Source organism: Camelus bactrianus, chromosome 15, assembly GCF_048773025.1.
Source record: "Camelus bactrianus isolate YW-2024 breed Bactrian camel chromosome 15, ASM4877302v1, whole genome shotgun sequence".
Taxonomy (NCBI): Eukaryota; Metazoa; Chordata; class Mammalia; order Artiodactyla; family Camelidae; genus Camelus; species Camelus bactrianus.
Genome location: NC_133553.1, coordinates 67,862,016 through 67,889,877, shown reverse-complemented (window position 1 = coordinate 67,889,877; position 27,862 = coordinate 67,862,016). Strand labels below are relative to the sequence as shown.

The 27,862-nt window shown below is 43.3% G+C and overlaps 1 protein-coding gene and 4 pseudogenes across 1 annotated transcript; 3 read left to right on the top strand and 2 right to left on the bottom strand.

Moving 5' to 3' along the window:
• The first annotated feature begins 2,730 nt into the window (after nucleotides 1–2,730).
• Nucleotides 2,731–4,187, top strand: LOC105075996 (mitochondrial inner membrane m-AAA protease component AFG3L1-like; annotated as a pseudogene).
• A 137-nt stretch (nucleotides 4,188–4,324) lies between these two features.
• On the bottom strand, nucleotides 4,325–5,196 carry LOC105075994 (small ribosomal subunit protein uS5 pseudogene; annotated as a pseudogene).
• A 2,049-nt stretch (nucleotides 5,197–7,245) lies between these two features.
• On the top strand, nucleotides 7,246–8,346 carry LOC105075997 (surfeit locus protein 2-like; annotated as a pseudogene).
• Nucleotides 8,347–16,280: 7,934 nt separating this feature from the next.
• LOC141573375 (uncharacterized protein C2orf81 homolog) lies at nucleotides 16,281–18,834 on the top strand (annotated as a pseudogene).
• A 1,706-nt stretch (nucleotides 18,835–20,540) lies between these two features.
• Nucleotides 20,541–27,657, bottom strand: NAT8 (N-acetyltransferase 8 (putative)). Its single transcript, XM_074341489.1, is given in 6 exon segments — nucleotides 20,541–23,663; nucleotides 24,369–25,072; nucleotides 25,233–25,421; nucleotides 26,190–26,451; nucleotides 26,453–26,948; nucleotides 27,526–27,657. Coding segments are annotated over 5 exon segments (1,689 nt in total). The 5' UTR covers nucleotides 26,878–26,948; nucleotides 27,526–27,657; the 3' UTR covers nucleotides 20,541–23,554.
• Between the last annotated feature and the right edge of the window lie 205 nt (nucleotides 27,658–27,862).

Genomic DNA, 27,862 nt, shown 5'->3' with positions numbered 1-27,862 from the left:
GCAGTGGGGGTGATCACACTTAACAGTGACCTACCTTGCACACAAGTACAGCAGACTTCACCTCTGAAGAAGCTAACAGCCAGCTCAGCCACCATGATTTCACCAGCTTTTGCCCCACAAAAGTATTTGCATTTGCAGGCACTAGCCACCTGCGTCCCTCCCTGCTCCCTCCGCCCAAGCCCTGCTGGAAGCAGGAGCCACAACAGCAGCCAGCCAAGGCCTTGCAGTTGTGCAGCCCGGACCCCGACACTTGACGGCCTGCTCCACTAGACCCATGATAACAGCATGATTCATTGTATTCCTACCTGCAGATCAAAGTCAATCTATAAAGCTTGAAACATTTGACTGCTGCTTCAAATGCACAGTCACCTACACAAGTTTATAGGATCATGAAGAAAAGGGAAACATCACAAAGGAATACAGTAAATATCCAGTAACTGGCCTCAGAAAAATGGAATTGCTTGACAAAGAATTCAAAATAAGTGTTCTAAAGATGCTCAGAGAGCTACAAGAGAACACAGAAAAACAACGTAACAATATCAGGAAAGTGATACAAGAACAAAATTAAAAGTTCAACAAAGAGAAGGAAAACAACAACAACAAAAACAACACACAAAGCAGAAATTTTGAAGCTAAAGAAATAGTAACAGTACTTAAGAATTTGTTAGAGCACTACAATAGCAAACTACCAAGCAAAAGGAAGGGTCGGTGACCTGGAAGAAAGATCAACTGAAATTGTACAGTCAGTGGAGCAAAATTTAAAAAAAAGGAAAAAGAATAAAGAAATTCTATGGGACTTACAGGGAACCAGTAAGAAAAATAGTGAGCCTATCACAGAATTCCAAGAAAGAGAAGAGAAAGAGAAAAGGGTTGAAAGCTTATATAAAGGAATAATGGCTGAGAATTTTCTAAACCTAGTGGTGGGGGGGTGGGATTTGATATCTAAATTTATGAAACTAATAGGCCACTCAAAATTTTCAATCCAAAATTTTCTTTGCCAAGCTACAGTATAATGTAACTGTCAAAATTCAAAGATAGATAGAGAGTTTTAAAAGCAGTAAGAGAAAAAAAACAATCTCTCATACAAAGGAATCCCCATAAGGCTATGAACAGATTAATCAGAAGAGACCTTGAAGGCCCGGAGAGAATACACAAAAGACAAGACAGAATCTTCAATAAGTGGTGCTGAGAAGACTGACAGTTACATGTAACAGAGTGAAATGACATTTCCTCACACCACACATAAAAATAAACCCCAAATGGATTAAATACCTGAATATAAGACCTGAAACCACAGTGCTCATAGAAGAGAACATAAGCAACACACTATTTGACATAAATTGTAGCACTGTTTTTTTGGATCCAAAAACCTGTAGCAGATACCCACACACATGCACACACACACACACACACACACACACAAAGAGAAAGACAAATACAATACTAAAGAAAGTCATCAAATCACAGGAGAAGAGAACAAAAGAATAAAGGAACAGAGAAGAACTGAAAAAACAACCAGGAATCAATTAACAAAATGACAATTAAGTGCATGCTATCAATAACTTCTGTAGTGTAAATGGACTGAGTGCTCCAATCAAAAGGCATACAGCGGCTGAATAGATAAGGAAATAAGACCCATGTGTATGCACCTTATAAAAGATTCACTTTAGATCTAAGGAAACATACAGACCAAAAGTGACAGGGTTGAAAAAATATATTCTGTACAAATGGAAATGAAAAAATAGCATAGCAATACTTGTATCAGACAAAATAGACTTTAAAACAAAGATAGTAATGAGAGACAGAGAAGGGCATTACATAATAATAAAGGGGTCAGTCAACAAGAGGATATAATACTTGTGAACACTTAACGCACCAAACACAGAATCACTTAAATATATAAGCAAACATTAACAGAAATAAAGGGACAAACAGCAATACAATAACAATACCCTACCTACATCAATGAATGGATCATTTAGAAATAAGTCAATAAGGAAACACCTTAAATGATAAGTGAGATCAGATGCACTTGATATATACAGAAGATTTAATCAAAACAGCAGAATATACCATTTTTCAAGTGCACATGGACCATTCTATCAGGTAAGTCACATGTTCAGTCATAAAACAAGTCTCAATAAATTTAAGAAGACTGATATCACACCAGGCGTCTTTTCCAACAATAACAGTGTGAAATTAGAAATCATTAATGAGTGGAAAACTGGAAGAAACACAAACAAGTGGAGAACACATGCTTCTAAACTACCAATGGGCCAATGAATGAAGCAAAGAGGAAATAAAACAATACCTTGAGAAAAATGAAAATGGAACGAAAACATCTGAAAAGCTATGGGACACAACAAAGCAGTTTGAAAAGGGAAGTTTACAGTGATACAGGTTTACTCCAGGAAGCAAGAAAAATCTTGAATAAGCCATCTAAACTTAAAGACATAGAAGAAAAGGAAAAACAAAGCCCAAAGTTAGTAGAAGAAAAATAGTAATAAAAATCAGAGTGGAATTAAATGAAATATATACTAGAAAACCATAGGGAAGATCAATGAAACTAAGAGCTTGTTCCTTGAAAATGTAGATAAAATTTATAAACTTTCAGCCAGATGCATCAAAGGAAAAAGAGAGAGAGAGAGAAACAGAGGCCAAATAAATAATATCAGAATTAAACATTTAAAAGTTACAATTGGCCCGAGCAGCGCGAGGTCAGGGGTGGGGATGTCGCCGTGGCTGGCAGCAGCGGCGGGCGGCAGTGTGGCAAGGCTGCAGGGTGGTGGCCGGGCCACTCGCCGTGATGTGGTGATGCGGCGGTGGCCCACGAGGCAGCAGGACGGCCAGGCCAGGCTTGAGGGCTCTCGGAACCTCCCGGCAGGAGCCAGAGAACTGAAGGATGCTGGGCCTGGAGCAAATGGAGGCAGGAGAGGAGGGAAATGGGGTGACTTTGCCTGGTGGAAATGGATGCAGAGGGTGTGTGTGTCTTGAGAACCAGTCCCAGCGGCCTGTCATCCTCCCGAGGAAGCAGTCACCCCAAGTTCAGACTTTGTGCAGCTTTTCTGCTGTTTTGGAGCAACTGATTCAGAGACTCCAAGCAGTGGTTTTAATTTGTAAAAACATGGAGATTTCTGTGTCAATTTTTAAAGCCCCAGGAGAGGTGCCCTGGGATGACAAGGATTTCCGCAGTCTGGCCGTTTTAGGGGCAGGTGTTGCCATGGAATTTTTCTACTTCTATTTTTGAGATGCTGGGAAAGAAGTCAGCTGAAAGCACTTGGTGCAGTATCACCTGGCGAGAGGTCTGGTGGACCGGCTGGAAGTAGTGACCAGTTTGCCCCTGGGACATCATCCAAGCTCTTTCTTGCGAAGCCTGGTGCCCACCATTCTCCTGGTGGGCATCCTCCTCTGTACCCTGAGGAGGGGCTGATGGGGGCCGGGCGTGGAGGGAGCCTCTTCAGTGTTGGTGAGACCACAGCCAGGGTTGTCAGGAACAACATCTGTGTGTGGTTTGCAGACGTGGCCGGTTGCTAAGAGGCCAAGTTGGAGACCATGGAGTTAGTGAAGTCCCTGAAGAATCCCAAGCAGTATCAGGACCTTGGAGCCAAAATTCCAAAGGGAGCCATGCTCACAGGTCCTTCTGGTGCTGGCAAAACTCTTCTTGCCAAGGTGACTGGGGGAGGCCAGCGTGCCTTTCATCACTGTGAACGGGTCACAGTTCCTGGAAATGTTCCTGTGCGTCGGGCCAGCTCGGGTTTGTGACATGTATGCGATGGCCCGAAAAAACCGTACCTTATTCATTGTATCTTATTCATTGATGAGATTGATACAAGTGGCAGGAAACGAGGCCACAGGCCCTTTGAGGCCAGAGCGAGCAGGAGAAAACCCTGAACCAGATGCTGGTGGAGATGGACGGGTTCAACTCAACCACCAATGTTGTGGTGCTGGCCGGCACCAACCGGCCCAATGTTCTCGACCCGGCCCTGACGTGACCTGGCCAGTTTGACCACCAGATTTATGTCAGCCCCCCTGACATCAAAGGCAGGTCCTCTGTTTTCAAGGTCCACTTGCGTCCACTCAAGTTGGATGAGAGCCTCAGCAGGGACGCCCTGGCAAGGAAGCTGTTGGTCCTCACTCCAGGCTTCACAGGACAAGTGCATAAAACCATAATTACAAGTCTGTGTTAGGCACATGATGTAAAAAGATGTAACCTGAGACAGCGCCAACATAAAGCTGGAAGGAGATGTGTAGGAGCAGAACGTTTGTATTATTATTATTATTATTATTATTATTATTATTATTATTATTATTATTATTATTATTTAGCAGGCTTCATTCACTTTATTTTTTGCATATAAAACTACGTGGTGGCCACAGCTGGAGCCTGGGTCCTCTGCACAGAAACTCTGGTGTGGGTCTTTACGAGATGGTCAGTGAATTCCTGACAGGGAGACTTGGTGAACACAGTCTCTTTCCAAAGATCAGGGGTGAGATAGCTGTAGGCCTTGGAGATGGCACGGAAGGTGGCCTTGGTGGAGTTGCCCAGCATGGCAGTGCAGCCCCTGGCAGAAGTGTAGCAGTCATCAATACCAGCCATCGTCAGTAGCTTCTTGGGCACCGGGGCTGAAACAATGCCAGTGCCCCTGGGTGCAGGGATGAGGCGCGCCAGCACAGAACAACGGCGGCCAGTCACCTTGCAAGGGACGTGTGGGGCTTGCCAATCTTGTTCCCCCGATAGCCTCTGCACAGGGACGATGGAGAGCCTGGCCAGGGTGACGGCCACCCGGGTGGCTGTGGCCACCTCCCTGGAGCACTTAACACCCAACCAACATGTCCCTTGTCATCCCCAGTGGCGACAGGTGCCTTGAACCGGGTCCGCTGGCCAGCACGGGTCTGCTTTTGCACAGGCATAATCATCAAAACCTCGTCCTTCAGGGATGCCCCCAAGAAAAAGTCAACGATCTCAGATTCCTTGATGGGCAGGAGAAGAGACAGATCTCCTCCAGGGACTTGATCTTCATGTCCTTCGCCAAGCGGCCCAGCTTGGTGACAGGGAGCCACTCCTTGTCCTCTGCCTTGCCTCCGTGAGCTCTGCGGCCCTGACCGCGGCCCCGGCCCCGGCCCCGGATGCCGCCGCCGAAGCCTCTGCGGAAACCACCGCGGCCTCCCATCCCAGGGCCCCCGGGGCCTTCGGGGCCTCCGGGCCCTCCCGCAGCACAGGCTCATCCGCCATTTGGTGTTCTCTCGGAAAAGAAGCCGTCTGTGTATTACTAAAGCTAGAGATGGGAAAGCTGATCTTGAAACTCACATGGACCTGCCAGGGGACCAAAGCGCCAACACCATCTCGTTAAAGAGCAGAGTTGAAAGACTCACACTTCCTTTGTTCAGAGCTTCCTGTGAAACTCCAGTAACCAGAACAGGCACGGGGTAGACATAGACCCCCAGGATAAAACTGAGAGGCCAAATATGAGTCTGTACGTCTTTGGTCAGTTGTTTCTGTCAAGAGTATAAGGACCACTTGATGGGAAAGAACAGGCTATTCGACCAAAGGTGCTTGGACAGTGATCTCCACAAGCAAAGACGGAAACTGGACCTTAGTCTGTATGCAGAGGTCAACTCAAAGTGGTGAAGAGGCCTGAGTTTTGGAGCTAAAACTGTAAAGGTCTTAGAAGGAAACAAGGGAGAGGGTCTCCGTGGCCTTGGATTTGTCAGTGGCTTCTTAAACCGCAAGCAGCAAGTGAAACAGCAAATCGCACCTCCTGAAAATTGAAATCTTTCGTGTGTCAAGGGACACTGTTGAGGGGATGAAAAGACAGCCTACAGAATGGAAGAAAATATTTGGAAATTATGCATCTCGCAAGGGCCTAGAGTCCAGAATTTGCAAAGAACCCAATTTAAAAGTGGGCAAGGGATTTGAATAGACATTTTTCCAAAGAAGAAATACAAATAGCCACAAAGGACATGAGAAGATGCTCAGTGTTATTAGTCATTAGGAAAATGCATGTCAAAACCACAAGATCCTACTTCACACCCTCCAGGATGGCCATGAAAGACAGGCAGATGGAAGAGCTGGCAGGGTGTAGGCAGGTGGGAACCCTCCCTGTTGGTGGAACGTAAAATAGTGTGTCTGTGCAGGTCAGCATGGCAGTCCTTCAAGAAGCAAAATACAGCAGCTATGTGACCCCTGTTCCACTTGGGCATCTACCTAAGAGAACTGAAATCATTTTTCCACACAAAGACTGGTACATGGGCGTTCACAGCAGCGTTATTCATAAGGTGGATACCACCACAGTGTCCATCAGGGCATGACCTGCAGATGCACAGGACCAACGGTACCACACCATTTTGTACAAGGGACTTGCGTGTCCATGGATTTTGGTGTCTCTTTGTGGATACCTTGGGACAGCTGTACTTGGAACGTTGCTCAGCCATAGAAAGGACTGAAGTACTGACTGGCACTGCGATGTTGGAGGAACCTCACAGTATTTTGCAGGTGAAAGAAACAGACACAGAAAACTACACACTGTATGATTCCTTTTCTGTGAAACGTCCACAGATGGAAAGTAGATCAGTGGTTGGCGGGGGTGGGTATGAGAATTAACCATATAAGTGCCGGAAATGTCTGGAATGAGATTACGACAGTAGTTGCACATCTTGATAAATTTACTAAAAGTCTTTGAAATGGATCCTTAAAATGAATAGATTTTACATTAAATAAGTTATTCCTCAATACATTTTTGAACAACATAAGTTACAATTGACACCATAAAAATCAAGGATCTATAAAAGATCACTACAAAAAATTATATGCCAACAAATTAAACATCCTAGAAGTGGATAAATTCCTACAAACATACAATCTCCCATGACAGAATCAGAAAATAATAGAAAATCTGAAGAGATGAATCACTAGTAATGAAATTAAATCTAAACAAAAAACTCCCAACAAATAAGATCCAAGTTCAAACATCTTCACAGGTGAATTCTATCAAACATTTTAAAAAGAATAACTATCTTTCTGAAAATACTCCAAAAAACTGAAGTGCAAGAAAAGCTTCCAACTCATTCTATGAAAGCACTATCAACCTGATACCAAAACCAGACAAGGACATCATAACAAGAGAAAATTACAGGTCAACACCCCTTATGGACATAGATTCAAAAATCCTCAGCAAAATTTTAGCAAGCTGAATTCAACAATATATTAAAAGGGGGCTCGGCTTCCAGCCCCGCGCCCGAGGAGCCATGGGCGAGCCGCCGCGGGACGTGCGGGCCTTCCCGCGCGAGCACCGGAGCCTGCGCCCGGAGCCCCGCGCAGGTGCTCTGCGACGGGCCCCGAGCTGCCCTGCCGCCTGCCCGAGCTCCAGGTCTACACCCGCGGCAAGAAGTACCGGCGGCTGGCCCGCGCCTCCCCCGCCTTCGACTACGCGGAGTTCGAGCCGCACATAGTGCCCAGCACGAAGAACCCGCACCAGCTGTTGTGCAAACTCACCCTGCGGCACATCCGCAAGTCCCGGAGCACGTGCTGGGGCACACCCAGGGCCGGCGGTACCAGGGGGCTCTGCAGAAATACGAGTGTCAGAAGCAGGGTGTGGAGTACGTGCCCGCCTGCCTCCTGCACAAAAGGAGGAGGAGGGAGGACCAGCGGGATGGGGGCTGGCCGCCTCGCCCTAGAGAAGCCTTCTGGGAACCCGCGTCCAGTGATGATGGCGCAGCCCCAAGTGACACTGACGACAGCATGACAGACCTGTACCCACCCGAGCTGTTTACCAAAAAGGACCTGGCAGGGACTGAGCACGGGGACAGCACCAATGACTTTCAGACGCATAATGAGGATGAGACGCCAAGGTGCCTGAGAGAGAAGGGCCTTGGAGACAGAGCAGAGGGGGAAGTGGACCGGGAACTGGTCCTCAAGCGCGGGAAGAAGCAGTCCAGCTCATTGAAAAAGAAGTTCAAGAGTCCTCACCGCAAACCTAAGCGCTTCAGCTCTTTCAAACAGTCGGGTTAATAAAAGGTTGCTGGAGAAAACACATCCGCGAGCCTTCTGAGAATCCTCCGGGTGTCTCCCGTGTTCTTCAAGCCGCCTGCCACGCGTCCTCAGAAGTGCGGGGGGGGGGGGGTGTCCCCAGATCTGCTACGTCCACTCCTGGCTTGCCGCCCCCCAAAGCAGGGCTGGGGGTCTGTCCCACGGATGTCAGTGTCTCACCCCCACACCCAGGAAGCGGCAGCGACCCCGAGGGAAGAGTTCTGTCTGCATGTGGTCTTCGGTGAAGCCTAGAGGGAACACCTGGCTCACTGCGGCCCTGAGGAGAGCCCTGGCCAGGTTCCAACTGGCTGGACAACACCAGAGGTCACACTGCATACACCAAATGCCATTATTTATTTTGGTGTGTCTCCAAAAATCAAAATGTCTTCAAACACAACTAAGATATAAAATACAGCATAAAATGAGATTTATACCTAGTCCCCACATAAAGAAAAAAAAAAAACCAATATATTAAAAGGGTTATAAACCATGATCAATTAAAATTCATTCCAGGGATGCAAGAATGACTCGACATCCATAAATCAATCAACATGATCCACCATGTTAACAAAACAAAGAATAAAATTTATATGATTATCTTAATAGATATAAAAAAGGTTTTGACTAAATTTAATATCCATTTGTGATTAAAAAAAAAACTTTCCACAAAGTGTGTATAGAGGGAACATATTTCAAAATAATAAAAGTTATATCTGACAAACCCATAGTTAACATCATACTCAATGGTAAAATGCTGAAATCTTTCTTTCCAAGATCAGAAACAAGACAAGATGCTCATTCTTGCTACTTTTATTCAACATGGAATTTTAAGTCCTAGACACAGTAATCAGATGAGAAAAAGAGATAAAAGGCAAACATATTGGAAAGGAAGAAGTAAAATTGTCACTATTTGCAGATGACATGATACTATAAATAGAAAACCCTAGAGACTGCACCAAAAAGCTATTAGAACTAACACATGGATTCAGTAAAACTGCAGTATACAAAGTAAATATACAGTAATCTGTTGCATTTCTAGTCACTAATAAATAACTCTCAGAAAGAGAAAATAAGAAAGCAATCCCATTTACAATTCAATCAAAAAGAACAAAATAGTTTATGATAAATTTAATCAAAAGGAGAAATACCTGTACTCTGCATATTATAATACATTGATGAAATAAATTGAAGATGACACAAATAAGTGGAAAGATATTTAATACTGATGGACTGAAAGAATTAATATTGTTAATGGCGTTCATACTAGCAGTCTACAGGTTCAAAGCAGTATCCATCAAAGTCCCAATTGCATTTTTTACTGAACTAAAACAAATATTACTAACATTTGTATGAAAGCACAAAAGACCCTGAAGAGCCATCATAAGAAAGAGGAAAGCTAGAGGAATCATGATTCCTGATTTTAATCTACTCTATAAAGCTATAGTAATCAAAACTGTATGTTACCGGCATAAAAACATACACATAAATCAACGAGACAGGATAGAAAACCCAGAAAGAAACCTATGCTTATGTGGCCAATTTATGACAAAGGAGCTAAGAATACACACTATGGAAAAGACAGTCTCAACAATAAAGGGTATTTGAAAAACTGAAAAGCTACATTCAAAAGAATGAAATGGGACTGCTTTCCCACATCGTATATGAAATTAAACTCAAAATGAATTAAAGGCCTACATGTAAGACCAGAAACCATAAAACGGTTAAAAGGAAACCTAGGTAGAATGCTCTAAGTCATTGGTCTTATCAGTTTTTTGGATCTATCTCCTCAGGAAGTGGTAACAAAAACAAAAATGGACAAACAGGACTACATCAAACCAAAAAGCCTTTGACAGTGAAGGAGATTATGAACAAAAGGAAAAGGCGGCCTAATGAGTAGGAGAAGATAGCTGCAAACAGTATATCTGATAAGGAGTTAATGTACAAAATATATAAATAATTCACACACTTGATATAAAAATATAAATAAATAAATAATAAATAAATAATTAGGCTCAGGCCCTGAACAGACTTTTTTTTCCCCCAAGGAAGAAACAGATGGGCAACAAACACATAAAAAGATGATAAACATCACTAATTATCAGGAATATGCAAATCAAAAAGCACAGGGAAATATCACCTCATGCCTGTTAGGACAGCTATTATCAAAAAGACAAAAGGAAACAAATGTTAGGAGTATGTGGAGAAAAGGGAACTCTCATGCACTGTTGGTAGGAGTGTAAACTGGTGCAGCCACTATGGAAACAGTATAGGGGTTCCTCAAAAAAAAAATAAAAAAAGTAAAACTACCACACGATCCTACATTTCCACTTCTAGACATTTAGCCAAAGAAATAAAGACACTAATACAAAAAGATATATACACCCTTATGTTCATTGCATCATTATTTACTGTAGCCAAGATATGGAATCACCTTAAGTGTCCCTTGATACATGAATGAATATGAAGAAGCGGTATATATATCTGTACAATGAAATATTACTCAGCCATAAAAAAGAATGAAGTAATGCCATTTATGATACCATGAATGAACCTAGAGGGTATTATGCTAAGTGAAATAAGTTAAACAGGGAAAGACAAATGCCATATTTTACTCATATGTGGATTCTAAAATACAAGACAAATAAAACAAAACAGCAACAGCCTCATAGATACAGAAAACAAACTGGTGATCTCCAGAAGGGAGTGGTTTGTAGGTTTGGGCAAAATAGATGAAAGGGATTAAGAGGTACAAACTTTCAGTTATAAAACAAATAAGTCACAGCAATGTAATGTATAACATAGAGAATATAGGCAATAATATTATAGAAACTTTGTATAGTGACAGATGTTTACTAGACCTCATAATAACCAATTCAAAATGTATTAAAAAAGTCAAATCATTATTTTATACAATTGGAACTAGTATAATGTTGTAGGTCAATTGTTTTTCAATAAAAAATAAAAAAGGAAAAAAGAAGATATAGAGTGGCTGGATGGATTAAATAATGAGACACAACTATACGTTGCCTACCAGAGACTCACTTTAGTATTATGGACACACATAAGCTCAAATTGAAAGAAAGGAGAAAGATATTCCATGAAAGTGGAAGCAAAAAGAGAGTAAGGATAGCTATACTTATATCAAAATATATATATATATACTTTAAGCTGAAAACATAAAAGAGAGATAAATAAGGTCATAATATAATCTTAAAGAGGCCTACTTAACAGGAAGATATAACAGTTATAAATATATATGCACTCAAGTTTGGAGCACCTAAATATAGTAAGTAAACACCAGCAGATCTGAAGGTTAACGTAGACAACAATGCAATATCAGTAGGTGACTTCATATCCCACTTTCTACAATAGATAGATCATCCAGATAGAAAATCAACAGGTAAAAGTTAGACTTGAATAATTCTTTAGACCAAATATGCCTAACAGAAATATACAAACATTTCCTCAAACAACAGCAGAACACACATTCATCTCAAGTCCACAAGGAAAATCCTCCAGGATAGATCATCTATAGGTCACCAGACAAATATTCGCAAATTTAAGAAGACTGAAAGCATGTTAAGTATTTTTTTCTAATCACAATTGTATGAAACTAAAAATCAATAACAGTAAGAGAGCTGGAAAAATAACCAATGAGTCAAAGAAAATATCAAAATGGAAAGGAAGAAATATTTTGGAATAAACAGAAATGCAATCACTGCATATCAAAACATATGGGACATTGCAAAAGTAGTTCCATGAAGGAAGCTTATAGCGATAAACACCTATATTAAGAAACAAGAAACATTCCAAATAAGCATGTTAACTTTACACTTCAAGGAAATAAATAACAAAGGCAAACTAAGCCCAAAGTTAGCAGAAGAAAGGAAACAATGACTAGAGTAGAAATAAATGAAATAGAGAAATTTAAAACAATAATAAAGATGAATGAAGCTATGGGTAAGTTTTAAAAAGTAAACAAAATTGACAAATTTCAGCTAAATTAAGAAAAGAGAGACTACTCAAATAAAATAAAAAATGAAAGAAGAGACATTACAACTGATACTAAGTAAATTACAAGGGTCATAAGAGACTACTATCAGCAATTGTATGCCAATAAATTTGATAACCTAGAAGAAATGAAAAAATTCTAGAAATGTAAATCCGACTAAGACTGTTTCAAGAAGAAAGAAAATCTGAACAAACCAATAAGAAGTAAGAAGATTGAATTAATAGTCAAAATTCTCTCAACAAAGAAAAGCCAAGGACCAAATGGCTTCACTGGTGAATTTTACAAAACATTCAAGAACTAGTGCCAAACCTTCTTCAACTCAACCAAAAAATATGGGGGTGGGAACATTCAAAATTCATTTTATGAAGCTAGCATTACTCTGATAACAAAGTCAGGTAAGGGTACCAAAAGAAAACTACAGATGAGTATTCTTGATACCCAAATCCTCAACAAAATACTAGCAAACTGAATTCAACAGCACAATGAAAGCCTCATATTCCATGATCAAGTGGGAGTTATTCATGCAATGCGTGGATGGTTCATCATATGCAAATCAATTAATGTGATTCATCACATTAACATGAAGTATAAAATAATATGATAATCTCAATAGCTGCAGAAAAAAAATTTGACATTATTCAACATCATTTCATTATTATAACTCATCAGAAGTTGGGTATAGAAGGCATATATCTCAACATAATAAAGGTCATATATGTAAAGGCCAGAGGTAAAAACATATTCTATAGTGAATGGTTGAAATGTCATTCTCTAAAATAAGGAACAAGACAGGGTGCCCACTCTTACCATTTTTATTGCCATATTACTGGTATTAGTAGCCTGAGCAATCACAAAAAATCTAAGTAGGAAATGAAGAGGTAAAACTGTCTTTGTTTACAATTGTATAATCTTAAATATAGAAAATTCTAAAAAGTCTGTCAATAAATTAGAACTAATCAATAAATTCAATAAAGTTGCGTGATACAAAATCAATGTATAGAAACATATGAAAAAGAAATAAAGAAAACAACCGCTTTGAAGGCAACATCAAAAGCAATAAAATACTCAGGAATAAAATTAACCGCGAAAGAGAGAATTGAACACTGAAAATTAAAAGATACTGATTAAAAAAAAGACACAAATGGAAAAATATTCCATGTTCATGGATTAGACGAGTTAAGATTTTTAAATGCCCATACTATCCAAAGACAACTATAGAGCCAGTACAACTATGATCCCTATCAAAATTCTAATTTCATTTTTTGCAGAAATAAAAAAATTAATCTTAAAATTTGTATGAAACCACCAAAGACCCTGAGCATTCAAAGAAATCTTGAGAAAGAACAAATCTGGAGCCATGAAGGTTCTTGACTTCAAACAATATTAAAACCTATAATAATAAGAGAGTATGGTACTAACATAAATATAGACATGTAGACCAATGGAACAGAATCAGGAGTCCAGAAATAAACCCACACATATGTGTTCAACCAATATTTTTTTTATTCAATGAGGAAAGGATAGTCTCTTTAATAAATCGTGTTTGGAAAACTGAATAACCATAGACAGAAGAATAAAATTGGACCACAGTCCTATGCCACTCACAAAATTAACTCAAAATGAACTAAAGACTAAACGTAAGAATAGAAACCATAAAGCTCCTAGAAGAAAATAAAAGGAAAAAACTCTTTAAAATTAATCATGGCATCAAATTTTTGGATGACATAAAAAAGCGCAAGCAACAAAGACAAAAATAAGAATAATAAATGGGACTACATAAAATCCAAATGCTTCTGTACAGCGAAAGAAACAATCAACAAAATGAAAAGGCAACCTACAGAATGGGAGAAAATAGTTGCAAATCATGTATCTGATAAGGAGTTAATATGCAAAATGTACAAAGAACACATGCAACTCAATAGCAATAACCCAAAAGATCTGAAGACATTTTCCCAAAAAAGACATAAAAATGACCAAAAGGTGTAGACGAAAGCTGCTCAACATCACACACCATCAGGGCAACGTAAATCAAAGCCACAGTGGGCTCTCACCTCACACCTGTTAGAGTGGCTAGCATCAAAAAGAGGAGAGAAAACAAATGTTGGTGAGGAGGAGGTGAAAAAGGAACCCGTGTGCACTGTCGGTAGGAATGTAAAGTGGTTCAGCCACTGTGAAAAACACAGTGGATTTTCTTCAAATAATTAAACATAGAATTATCATGGGATCCAGCAATCCCATTCCTGGGTAATAGCCAGAAAAAATAAAAGCAAGATCTAAAAGAGATGTGCGCACTCCATGTTTATTGCAGCATTGTTCACAATATCCAAGATATGAAAACAACTTAAGTATGCATCAATGGATGAATGGATAAAGAAGATGTGAGATACACATATATGTGTGTGTGTGTATATATATAGATATATAATGGGGTATTATTCAGCTGCGAGAAAGTATGAAATCCTACCATTGTACACCATGGATGGACTTAGAGATGCTAAATGAAATGTCAGACAGAAGAAAGCAAGTATTGCATAATGTCGCTTGTATGTGGAATCTAAAAAAAGGCAAATGTAAATTACATTTACAGAACAGAGTGGTGATTCCTGGGGGCTGGGTAGTAGGGGAAATGAGGAGATGTTGGTCAAAGGATACAAAATTCCAGTAATAAGATGAATAAGTTCTTGGGAATCTAATGTACAGCTGGATGATTACAGTTAATTATATTGTATTATATACTTGAAAATCTTTTGTGACTCAGGGGAGGCCTGGAGACTAAAGCTTTTCTACAAACAAGAGGCAGGCAGAGGACATGAGGCAGGTGTCTATAAAGTCTCGCTCGATTACAATTATACTTGAGTTACATTTCCAGTAGAACTGACACTAATATGCAAGATAAATATCAGAAGCCCATGTTGTATCTATTGACAAAGCATAATTAAAGTCTGCAAATAGTAAAAAACTGTATAAGAAACAATTCTAAAGTACAATAAAAGATTTTTGAAATGTAATAAATATATATTTTAGTAGCAGGGATGTTAACCAAATAGTCCATAGTAGATGTATTCTTCTAAAAGTAGCACTCTGGTTCCAATGAAAAATTAACGTCATAAATAGAGTATTGGTTAAAGGAAGAATGATGTTTTTCTAATCAGATTACATGTATTTTATGGAGTGCTAAGTTCCTTAAATATGATGGTATATTATATATAAATTAGTTCAGCTTGGTGTATTTTCTGGAGGTGAAATAAATTTATATATTTTCCTTATCAACCCATTTCTTTAATGTATATGTCCTTTTTATGACTAATTAATCTTACTGAAAAGTTTGAATTTTTTTATATAAAAATATCTTCATATTTTATTCTTAGCATCTGTATTTTGAAGAGAAGGGGGGAAAAGGCTTTGGGAAGATTTATTTTAATCCATAAGAGCAGTGTGTATTTCTTTTAGTAAACCCATTATGATCATAGTATCATCCAAAAGAAAATGTTTAGAAGGCTTTTTTCTCCTTCTATATCCCCAGGATTGAAATCATGACCCAGGTTCTCTTTGACAACTCATCATAGATTCTGTTAATCTCATGCTGTTACCAAGTCTGTGCTTGTACCGCTTGCTACGTGACAAGCCAATAAGTCACCACACAATAGGACAATAAGTCCTTGGGGCAAGAAATAGTGACTTTGTTCAGAAAGCCAGAAAACTGAGAAGATGGCAGGCTAATGTCCTAAAGAACCACCTTGTTCAGGTTTGAATACAGGCTTCTTTTATGCTACAAAGAAGGAGAGAGGTCAAGAGGTGCTGGGTTGTTGCAGATCCCCTGGTGCTGACCAGACCTCGGAGGCAACTTGGTAATCCTTTGTTCTTGCAGTTGTTCAATGATGACCTGGCCAGGATGCTCCTGTGTATCTTCAACAAGACAGATGTTGTTTATTATCAGCTCCATAACTTCTTATTTCTGTGGATGAGTGGTCACCGAGGAAGGGAAAAGGATCTTTCTGGTAATTAGTGTATTGACAAGCTAAGCAAAAGTATTTTAGTTTTAAAAGTTAAGCATGGGAGACAGAGTTTCTGGAAAGGGGATATTATGTGTACTTCAAGCTACAGGCCACATTCCTTCCAGTTGAGTGCGCCTACATGCGGAGTTAGCAAGGCTGGGCAGAGAGCAATTAGCTACAGAGCACAAAGGATAGAGTTTAAAGAAATAGATCCAGTATGGAGTAAGGTTGGTTCTTCTCTGTTACAATGCTGCTGGCATTCCAAGGTACAGTCACAACAGCAGGAACCAGAACAGTATCTCTACAATGAGAAGAGAGGCATAGGGCCAAAATATCAATGGCTGCGGCATCCTACATATCCCAAAATTCATGGCTCCCTTGGGAGACCACACTTGTTCCGTGCATTATTTGTGTAAGATTTGTATATGTTTCTTGTTTTAGACAAGATGACTAAATCTTAAAATGGTCCATTTTTTAGAGAAATCCTATCAATTAAGGGCAAAAAATAGAGAATGGGACGTCAGCTAGAATTAAAACAATACTAATGAGAAACAGAATGATTAAAATAATAATACCAATAAAACAAAAGACATAGAAAACTTCTATCTGCAGAGGAATTGAGTTTATCAATACCTTTCATTAATATTAATGTAACATTGAGTGAGATGATTGTGAATTATATCAAAAGACAAAGTAGAAATGAATAAATACAGGAAGTACACAAAAAGAGATTTAAAGTTCCAAGGCTTGATATAAGCACAAATCATCACCAGAATGCGGTTAGAGCTATAATAGCCTGGGTTCAGGGTGTAACCTCAAGCAAATGCAGGTTAACTTCTGTCAAGTTTCAGTTTCTTTGTCTGTAAAATGGGCTTAGTGAGCTGTTAGGAAAATTGAATTAGCTAGGTCACTCACCCGAAAAGCGTCTGTCCCGTAGTAGGCTCTTAGTAAATTGTCCCTTTCAGAAGGTTTTTCCTTCCTATTAGACAACTTGAGGAAGCCTCCTCCTTCTCCACTCCTGGGTTTCTCGCCCTGATTTGTCTGTTCCTTTCCCACAGAGAAGCAGGCCGGAGACCCCAGAGTGACCCGAACCAAGGCGGAAAAGGCCACGTCGCCTAAGGTTCCGGTGCCGCAGGGGGACATCATGCCTGGAGAGCTGACTGAGGTGGAGGCGCCGAAGCTGAGGGCTGGTGAGGAGGTGGTGGGCGACATCGCGGAGGTACTGGTGGACCGAGTGATGGATGCCGCCTGCAAATCCTACCTGGAACGGCAGGTGGGGCTGGATCCGCGTCCTCCAGACCCATCTCCTCTCTCCCTGACCCCTGCCTGCTGGACTGAGACCCTCTCTCGCCTCCGCAGTGCATTCCGTACGCAGTGAACAGGGCACGGGAGACCATGTTGCGGATGGGCCAGATGGGATTCATGCTCCGGGATGAGGGAGAACCCCACCTAGCAGAGGACCCCACGTGGGCGGAGGACAAGGAACCCTCACCTTGCCCGATTGACACCTGGGCTCGGGGAGCCGTGCCTGTGCTTCATGCGCTCTGCTCGGTGGGACTGAAGAAGAGCCAAGGCAAAGTAAGCCTGGCCCCAGCTCCTTCCCACCTCCCACCCCTGCCCCCGCCATGTCCTTTTCTCTTCAGGGCCTCTCTGGGCTGCTCCAACTTTAGTTCCTCTGTCTCCTTCCCGACGTCATACTTCTCACCTCCCACCTCCACCCCAGTGTATTTCCCCAGGACCAAGGGAGCATGGACCAGCTCCCTTTAGGAAGATCTTAGATGGATACAGACTCTGAGGAGCGGATGGAATCTTGGGAGCATTCTCAGGAGCTGAGAGTCACCCTGGGAACCCCACCCACCCCGAAGCAGTTTCAGGAGACAGGGCCTTGGGGTCCTTTAGAGGAACTAGACGGCCATGCGAGGGGCCACCTATCCTCGATCGCATCCTTGAGCTCGAGGAGGTGGCGCCTGCCACCAGTCCTCACCCTTATCTGGAGTTGTCTCTGGGAGCCAGCCCCCAGGCCTCAGTCGAGAGGGCACAGCCCCTCAGCTCCCAGTTCTCCCTCAGATCTACTATTACACACCCAAGCCTCATGTGGCTGGAGACTGGCCGGAGCCCAAGAACGAGGAGGTGCTCCGAATCGCCCCGTGTGTGTTGGTGTCAGGCCCCTCTGCAGATGGCGCCACAGGGCTCAGCCCCTAGCCGGGTTCCTGCCGCAGCAACCCTGGTGCGCGGACCCGCGGCTCGGTGCACCGCCGCGCAGAATGGGCCGCAAGCCCGCGATGGCGCTCCTGGACCCCGCGCGCCTCCCGTGACGCTGGGTGCGCTAGCTTGCGGAGGTTCTGGTTCCACAGGCCGCGGCGCGCCCCCCAGAAGCCTACGGCAGGCGCCAGCGGGGCGAGAAGACAGAGGCCCCGACCGGACTGCCAGCCTCCAGCCGGGGGGTCCCCACTGTGGCCCGCAGCCCCAGATCCAAACTATTGCTGGGTGCCAAGTGTCCCATGGGCTTTGAGGCCAAGGCCAAGTTCCTGCGTGAGCTGGAGGTGGGCCGCAGGATACTCTCGCAGGGCCTGGGCCTCGGGGATCAGAAGATCCAGGATCCTCACCAGCGGCCTCACCCTGCGCCTCGAATTCGTGAGCCCACGTTCCATGTGAAGAGGAAGCCTTTGTTGTGGCTGGAAGAGATGAAGCTGCCTCCTCGTGTGTCTGGAACCCACACTGTGATGAATGTCAACAGGAGGACAAAGAGGACAGCACCTCTTCCCCTCCCATCCAAACGAGTGCCCCAGAACCCTAGGTGATGGCATAGCTAACGAAGAACTTAGAGCCCGAAATACTGATTCTCCCCTCCAAGAAACTTTATGCGGAAATTATATGTGAGAGAAAACAGGGAAGAAGCTGGAAGAAGCAGGAAGATGGGAGATCCACCGGACTATCATACAAGTCTGACCCTGAGTGAAGGAGAGAAGGCTGGTTAGGAGCATCTTAGGGTTCAGTGGAGTAATTTTTCCATTTTAAACCTCCCTCTCTTGTTTTGAAAGTATACAGTCTATTTCTGTTCTTTATTGTATGTATGTTTAATTTAACATTATCTTTAATCAGTATCTTTATTTTTCTTTTAAACAATACACAGATCTTAGAATTCTTCAACATTAATCATTCCCTTTGAAGCTGTATACTTTTGTAACCCGATATTTTAATTTTATTACTTCATTAATTTCACAAATCAGGTATTTTGTTATTCTCAATAGCTGATATTTGCGTCAACTTACCCATGTGTTTCATATTTCCTCTGCTCGCTCTTCTTTTTTATGTCTCAGATCTTCTGTCTGGGATTATTTTCCTTCTATCTTGAAGCATATGCTTTAGAAGTTCCTTTGATGAGGATTCGTGGTAGACAGACTTCTGAGGTGGCTCCCAAAGTCCCCACCCCCTTGTGTGCACATTCTCCATAATCTCCTCCTCCTGAGTGTGCTGAGACTCCTGAACACGATGGCAGTTCACTCCTGCGATTATGTTATATATCTGATAAAGGAGTTTGCTGATGTAATGAAAGCCAGAATTATTTGGCTGTGTGTGTGTGTGTGTGTGTGTGTGAATAAACAATATTTTTTCGTCTACCATAGTTTTCTTCAACTCTTTCTGTTACATCTTTCTGTGTTTGAGTTCCTCAAAGCTTTCCAAGGTTTGTGTCATTCACTAATTTATTCATTAAATAAATAAGCCATTTGCAGCAACATGGATGGACCTGGAGATCATCATTCTAAGTGAAGTAAGCCAGAAAGAGAAAGAAAAATACCATACAATATCACTCATATGTGGAGTCATAAAAAAAAAAAAAAGAGGACACTAATTAACTCACCTACATAACAGAAACAGACTGGCAGATATAGTAAACAATCTTAGGGTTACAGAGGTGGGGGGATGGGGGTGGGAAGGGATAAATTTGTGAGTTTTGAGATTTGCAAATGATAACCACTATATATAAAAGTGGGTAAGAAACAAATTTCTTCTGTATAGCACAGGGAACTATATTCAATATCTTGTAATAACCATTCGTGAAAAAGAATATGAAAACAAATATATGTATATATATGCATGACTGGGACATTATGCTGTACACCAGAGATTGACACACTGTAATTGACTATACTTTAATAATTTTAAAAAAAAGCAGTAGTTGTAACAAAATGAAGATGAATCTGTGCCCTTGACCCACAATAAAATACCCATCAATTCTTATAAATAAATAAATGTATGTGTTTGTGGCGTGTCAGCTGATCAAGACATTGTTCTATATGTTACTGTCCTACAATGATGGATAAAATAGACAAGTATCCATGAAGTCAACGGTGTACATTCTAGCAGAGTGAGAGACATAATGAACACAAATATGTCATAAAATTCCATAGGCGTGAGTGCTATGGACACAAAAGAAGCTAGAAAGGAAACAGGGAGTGCCGTGATGAGGGGCTGGGGTTGAAATTTTAAATAGGTTGACCAGGTAAAGACTCAAGAAACCAGTTGGCTTTGAGTTAATCAAAGCGAAGGGTATTTCGGGTGGACCGGACCTAATCAGGTGAGCCCTTTAAAAGTGTTCAGGATTTCTCACAAGTCAGAGTCTCCTGTTCACCTTGAAGAAGCACACTGCCCCGTTGTGGAGCAGCCACGTGGCGTCTAGTAGTTGAGGCTTCAGTTCTGCGGTTGCAAGGAGAAGAATTTCGTCAATAACCAGTGAGCCTGGAAGAGGACTAGGAGCCCAGGTGAGATTGCAGCCCTGAACGACACCTGGATTTCAGCCTGGTGAGATCCTGAGCAGAGGACCCAGCTAACTTGAACCCAGACTCCTGACCCATAGAAACCGTGAGACAGTGCATGTTTTCTTTTAAGCCACTGAGTTTGTAGCCATTCTTTATCTAGAAACAGGTCACAAATACAGGATCTAGTAATAGCAAACTCCTTCAGTTTTGTTTGAAAATGTCTTTATTTCACCCTCATGTTTTAAGAATCACTTCACTGGCTAAAGTTGACAGTTATTGTCTCTTATTCTGTTGAAGATAGTACTTTTTGTCTCTGGCTTTCATTGTTTCTGTTGAGAAATCAGATACTAATGTAACAGTTGCTTTGTGGGGAATCTGCTCTCTTGTTCCTTTTCTATACTTTAAATCCCCTTTTCTGTTTTTAAAAATTAGTGAAACATATTCACTTTATGTACTGTAACAACATTCCAATATCAGTCATCTTCGCAGGTTTGAATAGTTTATGGCAGCTTGTTTCTTTGTGTGTTTAGTGACTTTGTGCCCTCATGGTGCTTCGAGGTTTAGCTCTAAGAATGATTAGATTCCTAGGATTAAGCTACATTCCCCAGAGGAGTTTACATTTACTTTGGCCAGGTTTCCAGGAGTGCTGTACTGACTTGGACCACCTTAACTTACATTTTTGTCTTGGAATTTTGGGGCCACTCACATGGTATACATTCTGCCCCCAAATTTGTGTGAGTACAAACTTATTATTTTGAATTGTAAGTGAGGATTCCCCTCTCCCCCCGCTACACCCAGAATTAAGGATGAGGTAGGCTTTTATCCTTACTGTTTCCCTCTACAGGGCCCTTTTTCTGTTTGAAGTTCACTTTATGTACACTGAATGTACACTGCAGCATTCATGTACATTGCAGCATTGTTTGCAATAGCAAAAGACTAGAAATAAAGTACCCCACTTGAAAAGGCTAGTTAATTGTGTGTATCCATGCAGCAGAGTACCCCGCAGCTGAAAAATTGAATGAGGAAGATCTCTGTTTACTGATTTAGAAAGAGCTCCAGGATATATTGTTAAGTGAACGAATGTAAGATACAGCTGTACACAGTATGCTGCCTTTGGCATAAGAAATGGGAGGAGTAATAGGCAGAACACTCTTGGACATAAATCACAGCAATGTATTTTCTGAACTAGCTCCTAGAGTAATGGAAATAAAAGCCAAAATACGCAAATGGGATTTAATTAAAATTAAAAGCTTTTGCACAGCTAAGGATACCATCAGCAAAACGAAAAGACAACCTACAGTATGGGAGAACATATTCGCAAATATTGTGCAAATGATGTGACTGACAAGGGACTAATTTCCAAAACATACAAACAGCTCATACACCTTAATATATTTAAAAAAAAAAAAACAACAAGCAACCCAATCAAAAAATGGGCAGATGACCTAAATAGACATTTCTCCAAAGAAAACATAGAGATGGCCAACAAGCACACGAAAAGTTGCTCAACATCACTAATTGTTAGAGAAATGCAAATCAAAACTACAATATCATATCACACCAGGCAGAATGTCCATAATTAAAAAGTCCATGAACAATAAATTCTGGAGAGGGTGTGGAAGAAAAAGGAACCCTCCTACATTGTTGGTGGGAGTATAAATTGGTGCAGCCTTATGGAGAACCATATGGAAGTTCCTTCAAAAACTAAAAATAGACTTACCATATGACCCAGCAATCCCACTCCTGGGCATATATCAAGAGAAAAATATAATTCAGAAAGACATATGCACCCCAATGTCCACAGCAGCACTATTTACAATAGCCAAGACATGGAAACAACCCAAATGTCCATCGGCAGATGATTGGATAAAGATGTGATATACATATACAATGGAATACTACTCAGCCATAAAAAAGAGTAAAATAATGCTGTTTGCAGCAGCATGGATGGGCCTTGAGATTGTCATTCTAAATCAAGTAAGTCAGAAAGACAAAGAAAAATGACATATGATATTGCTTATATGTGGAATCTAAAAAAAAAAAGAACACAAATATATTCAAAGAACTGAAAGAAAAAAATATCATACAAGAATACTCTACCCAGCAAAGTTATACCTCAGTAATGAAGGAGAGATAAAAACTTTCCCAGACAAACAATAGCTGAGTAAAATCATCACCAAAGCATAGAGAATTTTCTTGGTTTTGTATAAATATTAAAATCCAAGCAGGAGTATTTAAGAACTTCTGGGGTACAGACAGTGATGACCTGGAGTCAGCATGCACCAGCTCACGAGAACGTTGTTAAATTTTCAGAAATTTTGCAAGCTGGTTTTTAAAAATACACATTTCAAAAAATAAATTATATAAACTTAAAAATAAATTTCTTCTTTAGCTAAAGTTTTTCTACAGACAAAAGGCAGGTCAAGGACATGGGGATGGAGGGGGAGTTCTGTCCTGGGAAGGTCCCATAGGGTCTTGCTCCATTTCAGAAGGACTTATCCAAAATACATAAAGAACTTGTACAAATCACAAAGAAAATGACAGAAAATCAAGTTTTTTAACGAGCAGAAGATTTGAAGAGGCACCTCACAGTAGAAGATACTCTCAAACGACAAATTAACTTCTGGAAGCCAAAATGGGAAACCACTGCAGACATAAGAATGACTAAAATTAAAAAGACTTAAAATTAAAAAAAAAAAAAAGAAATGGGGGAGTAAGACTATACATTCATATTTGCCAAACAAGAAACCAGGAACAAAGGTTACGTGCGGTGTGCAAGGAAGAAGGAATGGATGGGAAGAGGGGTGAGGAGAGGTTTCTCAGTGCAGTCTTCACGCTGTTTTGATTTTTGAATCACGCCGATGCATTTTCTCTCAAGAATAAGAACAAGACATATTTAGAAGATGAAATGGGGACAAAAGGGGCAGTAGTGGAGAGGTTGCCCAGTTCCCCCTTTCTACCATTAACTCCCCACCTCCATCCCACCAACAACTTCATGGATCTCTCAGGTTGTGTTTCCATCTGAGGTTAACTGGGATAAACGTAACCCTCCAATAGCTCTCTCTCTTTACATGGATTCACTTAATATTCCTAAAAACCTAATCATGTAGACTATCACTAACATCCTCATTTTACAAAAGAACAGAGGCTGTGAGAGGTAAAGTCACCGACTTAAGATCTCATGCAGCCACTAAATGGAATTCCAACCCATTGTCTATCAAATCCTGGCTCTCCTAACATCCTTGTACAAATATCTTCGAACACTTGTTCTATTATTTTTTTCATCTCTTTTGGCTACATCATTAGAAGTGGGTGCACTCGGTCAAGGAACTTGCACTTTTATGTTTTCTTTTCTTTTAATTAAAGAATGCCAAAATGTCATTATGTAAATTTGCATTATTTTACATTTCCACCATAAGGGCGTGAGAATGCCTGAATCTTCATACGATGGATAATACAGAGCAGCAGCAAAATTTAATCTTCTCCTTAAGCTACCTGACGAAATATGGTTTATCACTATTGTTTTCATTAGCTGCTTGGCACTGAAAAGCTCAGCGACCCTCTGGGGGACCCACCGGCCCAACGCAAGGGAGCTCCCCGGCGCCTCTGCGCCGTCCGCGCGCCGCCCTCCTCTGGGCCCTAATCGGGTTCCCAGGCGCAGTGCGCACGCGCGCGCTTCGCCCCAGGCGTCCAGCTTTGTGCCTGATCGCTGTCTCCACGGCCGCGTCCGGGGGGCAGCTTTTAACCCGGGCTGGTCTTCGGGGAAGAGCAGCGTGTCCCCCGGACCCAGCGCGCCTCTGGGCCTCAGCGGCGAGAGGGCCCGGGGCGGGGGGCCTGCGGGTGTCGGGCGGCGCGTCGGGCAGCCCACGCGGGCGGGGCGGGCCCCCCCGCTCGGGCCTGGGCGTCGGTCGCCGGTGGGGCCGGAGCCCGGCGTGGAGCCCCTGGCAGGACAGGTACGGAGGCGGCGACGCTGGCAACCGTCTCCTCCCCATCCCGTGTCGGCGAGGCTCCCGGCGGTGCAATGGGGTCTCGGCGCGCGCCCGGGGCGCGGCCGGGAGCCGGGGGCGCGGGGCGCGGGCGGCGGGGATGGGGGGCCGCGGCGGGGGTGGGCGCCCGCCTGCGTCTGGGCCGGTCCCACCCGCCCGAGCGCCCTAGCCTGGCGGTGTTCTCCCGGGGTCAGAGTGCTTGTGCCTCCCAGTTCTTCCGAAACTGCCAGGGTTCCTCTCCATTCCTGGGAGCGTCCGAGGCACCCCTGAACCCACTTCGAGCTACAGGTTTCCTGTGGGGCACATGGTTGAGAAGTTGTGTCACACGGGAAAAAAAAAAAATCAAACCCAAAACAACATAACAAAAAAACAGCCCAAATAGAGGATTCAAGCATGGGGGCCTGGATGTGCGTTTAGTGTGTGTTTCCCACCCACTCCTGGGGCCCGCCTTACCTGGAAGGATGACCCTTGGGAAGTCGTCTTGCGCGTCCTCCCAACGAAATCACTCAGACGAGGAACTCCGCTGTTGTTAAAGAGGCGGTCACGTGGAAACTTGCCTTCATTTTTACAGTGAGCAGAGCAGCACGCCCATACTGACGAGTTACGAATGCATGTGCTTAAAGTCCTGAGAGTCGAGGAGCTCTGAGGTGAAGATTGACACTTTACCTGACGCAGTGCCAAAGTCCAAGCCACGGGACGTTAAAGATAGTAGTTAACGGTAACTGTTTTCAAAAGGCGTTTTGTGCTCAAATATGTTTAGAAACTTCATGGTTAGGGTTTTCTCTGCTGTAGAATGTTTCAGTTTTCAATATGCTGATGATATTTACCTTGAACTTCCCACTGGAAGTAAACAGTATGGAGAGTTTCCCAGATTTGAATGGAAAATACTGTTTTTCTTGGGCACTGCTTCTGTTTAACATATGAAACGGTTTGGGAAATGGAGTTCCAGCATCGGCAACTCAAGGTTTGGAAGGGTGTAGTGTAGGTCAGTGCTTTTTGAACTTTAGTGGCGCATGCATATGCCTGAGCTAGCCTGATGGAAAATGAGAAAGCTTGGACACCCTGTCACTTAGCCAACCGGACAACATGTGGAAAGGCTGAGACCAAAGGGGCTGCCCAGCCCAGCTCAGCCTAAGCTGCTGACCCACAGACTCATGAGCTAAAAAGAGTTTATTATTAATTTTTGGTTGTTTTTTATGCAACATTCTCGTGGCACTAGATAAATGAAACAGTAGCAACCCCGAAAAAGACTGAATAGAGCAGAGCCATTACATCCACCAACGCCGTCCGGTTCCCAAAGCGATTAGGTTTTTCTGTGCTGTCACCGTGAGACTTCCGGGTTTGCACGTTACTGCAGCGGAGCCAGTCCTTCCTGACTGATCCACAGGAAGCAGATCACAGGCCCCCTGCCTGCCCCAGTGCCTCAGAGACCTGAGCAGAGGGGAGGCGGTAGGTAAACTGGATGCAAGGGAGAGCGACTAGCCTGTAGATCATGGAGAAGAAGAACTGGCCCGTCTTCTGGAAGCCCACGCGCTGGTAGAGGGCCAGGGCGGAGTACTGCAGCGCACTGGTGCTGAGGACCACTTCACGGTAGCCCTGGTCCCGTGCGAACTGCAGGACTGCCCTGACCAGTGCTTTCGCGATCCCCTGACCGCGGTGCTCCGAGGCCCCACAGGTGAAACAGCTCCAACTGCTCCTTTCGCACGGCGTGCTTCTTGACAGGCAGTGCTCCCACCATGCCCACCACCTGCCCCTCGGACTCCGCCACCCAGAAGCAGGAGCCACTCTCACTGAAGTAGGATTTGCTGATGTCAGACACGTCCGTGTGCAAAGACATGACTTTACACTGGATCCAAGGGTATTTGGCAAGGAACGTCAGGGCAGCTAGGAGGCCGAGGCTGGCCACGAGGGCCAGGACCCAGGAGCCAGAGACCACGAATAGGGCGAAGGGCCCTCCAAGCAAGAGCACAAGGGTTTGGGGGAGCTTCAGGATGTGGCGGAAGGCAGTGGGGGTGTGCTCAGTCATCCCTTCGGAGAACACGGCCACGACCCGTTTGCGGTCACTTTCCCTGTATTTGCGGATGTGGTAAGGAGCCATGGGAGGCTTCTGTGTCTGAATCTCAAAGTTCAGGAGGAGAGCCAGGCTTCCCTGTACACCTTCCCAGCAGCCTTGGGGGAGAGAGAGGAAGCCAGGTGAGTGGCCCCATCCTCCTACCTCCCAGGAGCGGGCAGCTCTGCTCAAGGATGTGTCTTTCTGCTTCTACCCAAGAGAATGTGGCCACAGCCACTGGCAGAAGGCGTCGGGTCAGAGAGACCTGCGTTTGATGCCGGCTCCGCGCGCAACCTTGGGTGTGTTACATAATCCCTCCGAGACCCACCTTCTGAACTTGTGAGGATTTAATAAAATGACATGTATAAGCTCTGGCTGTAAGGCCTCCTCCCCTCCCCTCTCTCCCTTTTTGCTCGCTCTCCTCTCAGCTTCTCCACACATGGGGGTGGCAGCATGCTGCAGCCAAGCCTGTCCCCCACCCTTTGGTCCCTCTCCCAGGGACCGCACACTGCAAGACTCCTGTGTTTCCAAACACAAGTTTCAGCAAAGGCTCCTTCCCCCTTGATGGCAAATTTTTAGGCTGTTGAGGTGGCATAAGAGCCAAACACCAAACATGGCCCAGCCTTGAGAGCCAGAGGAGGGTCTGGAGCTCCAGGCCGCACTCAGAGCACTGTCCTTCCACCCGCGTCCTCTCACCTGCACAAGAGCCTTGAGTGTCCAGGGCAGCCTCAGCCTCACCTCTGTCCTCAGCCTCTGACTGGCATCCAAGAGAGAGTGTGCAGAGCCCGCTCCACTTCTGGGGATCAGGGCCTGGAGGGCCACCCCACTGGCTGACTCTGCACGTTCGTTAATCGTAAACCCCAGGATGAAGGAGCCAGGCTGTGATAGCCCAGGCAGCCAGTTCTCCATTCTCTGATCACTGGGGGATTAGCCTGGAGTGAGGGCCGCAGGGTCTGGGACCGCTCATGGGTCCTCACGCTTGTGGACGGCCGACACTCCCCCGCCATGGCAGCTCACCTGGCACCTTGGTGCG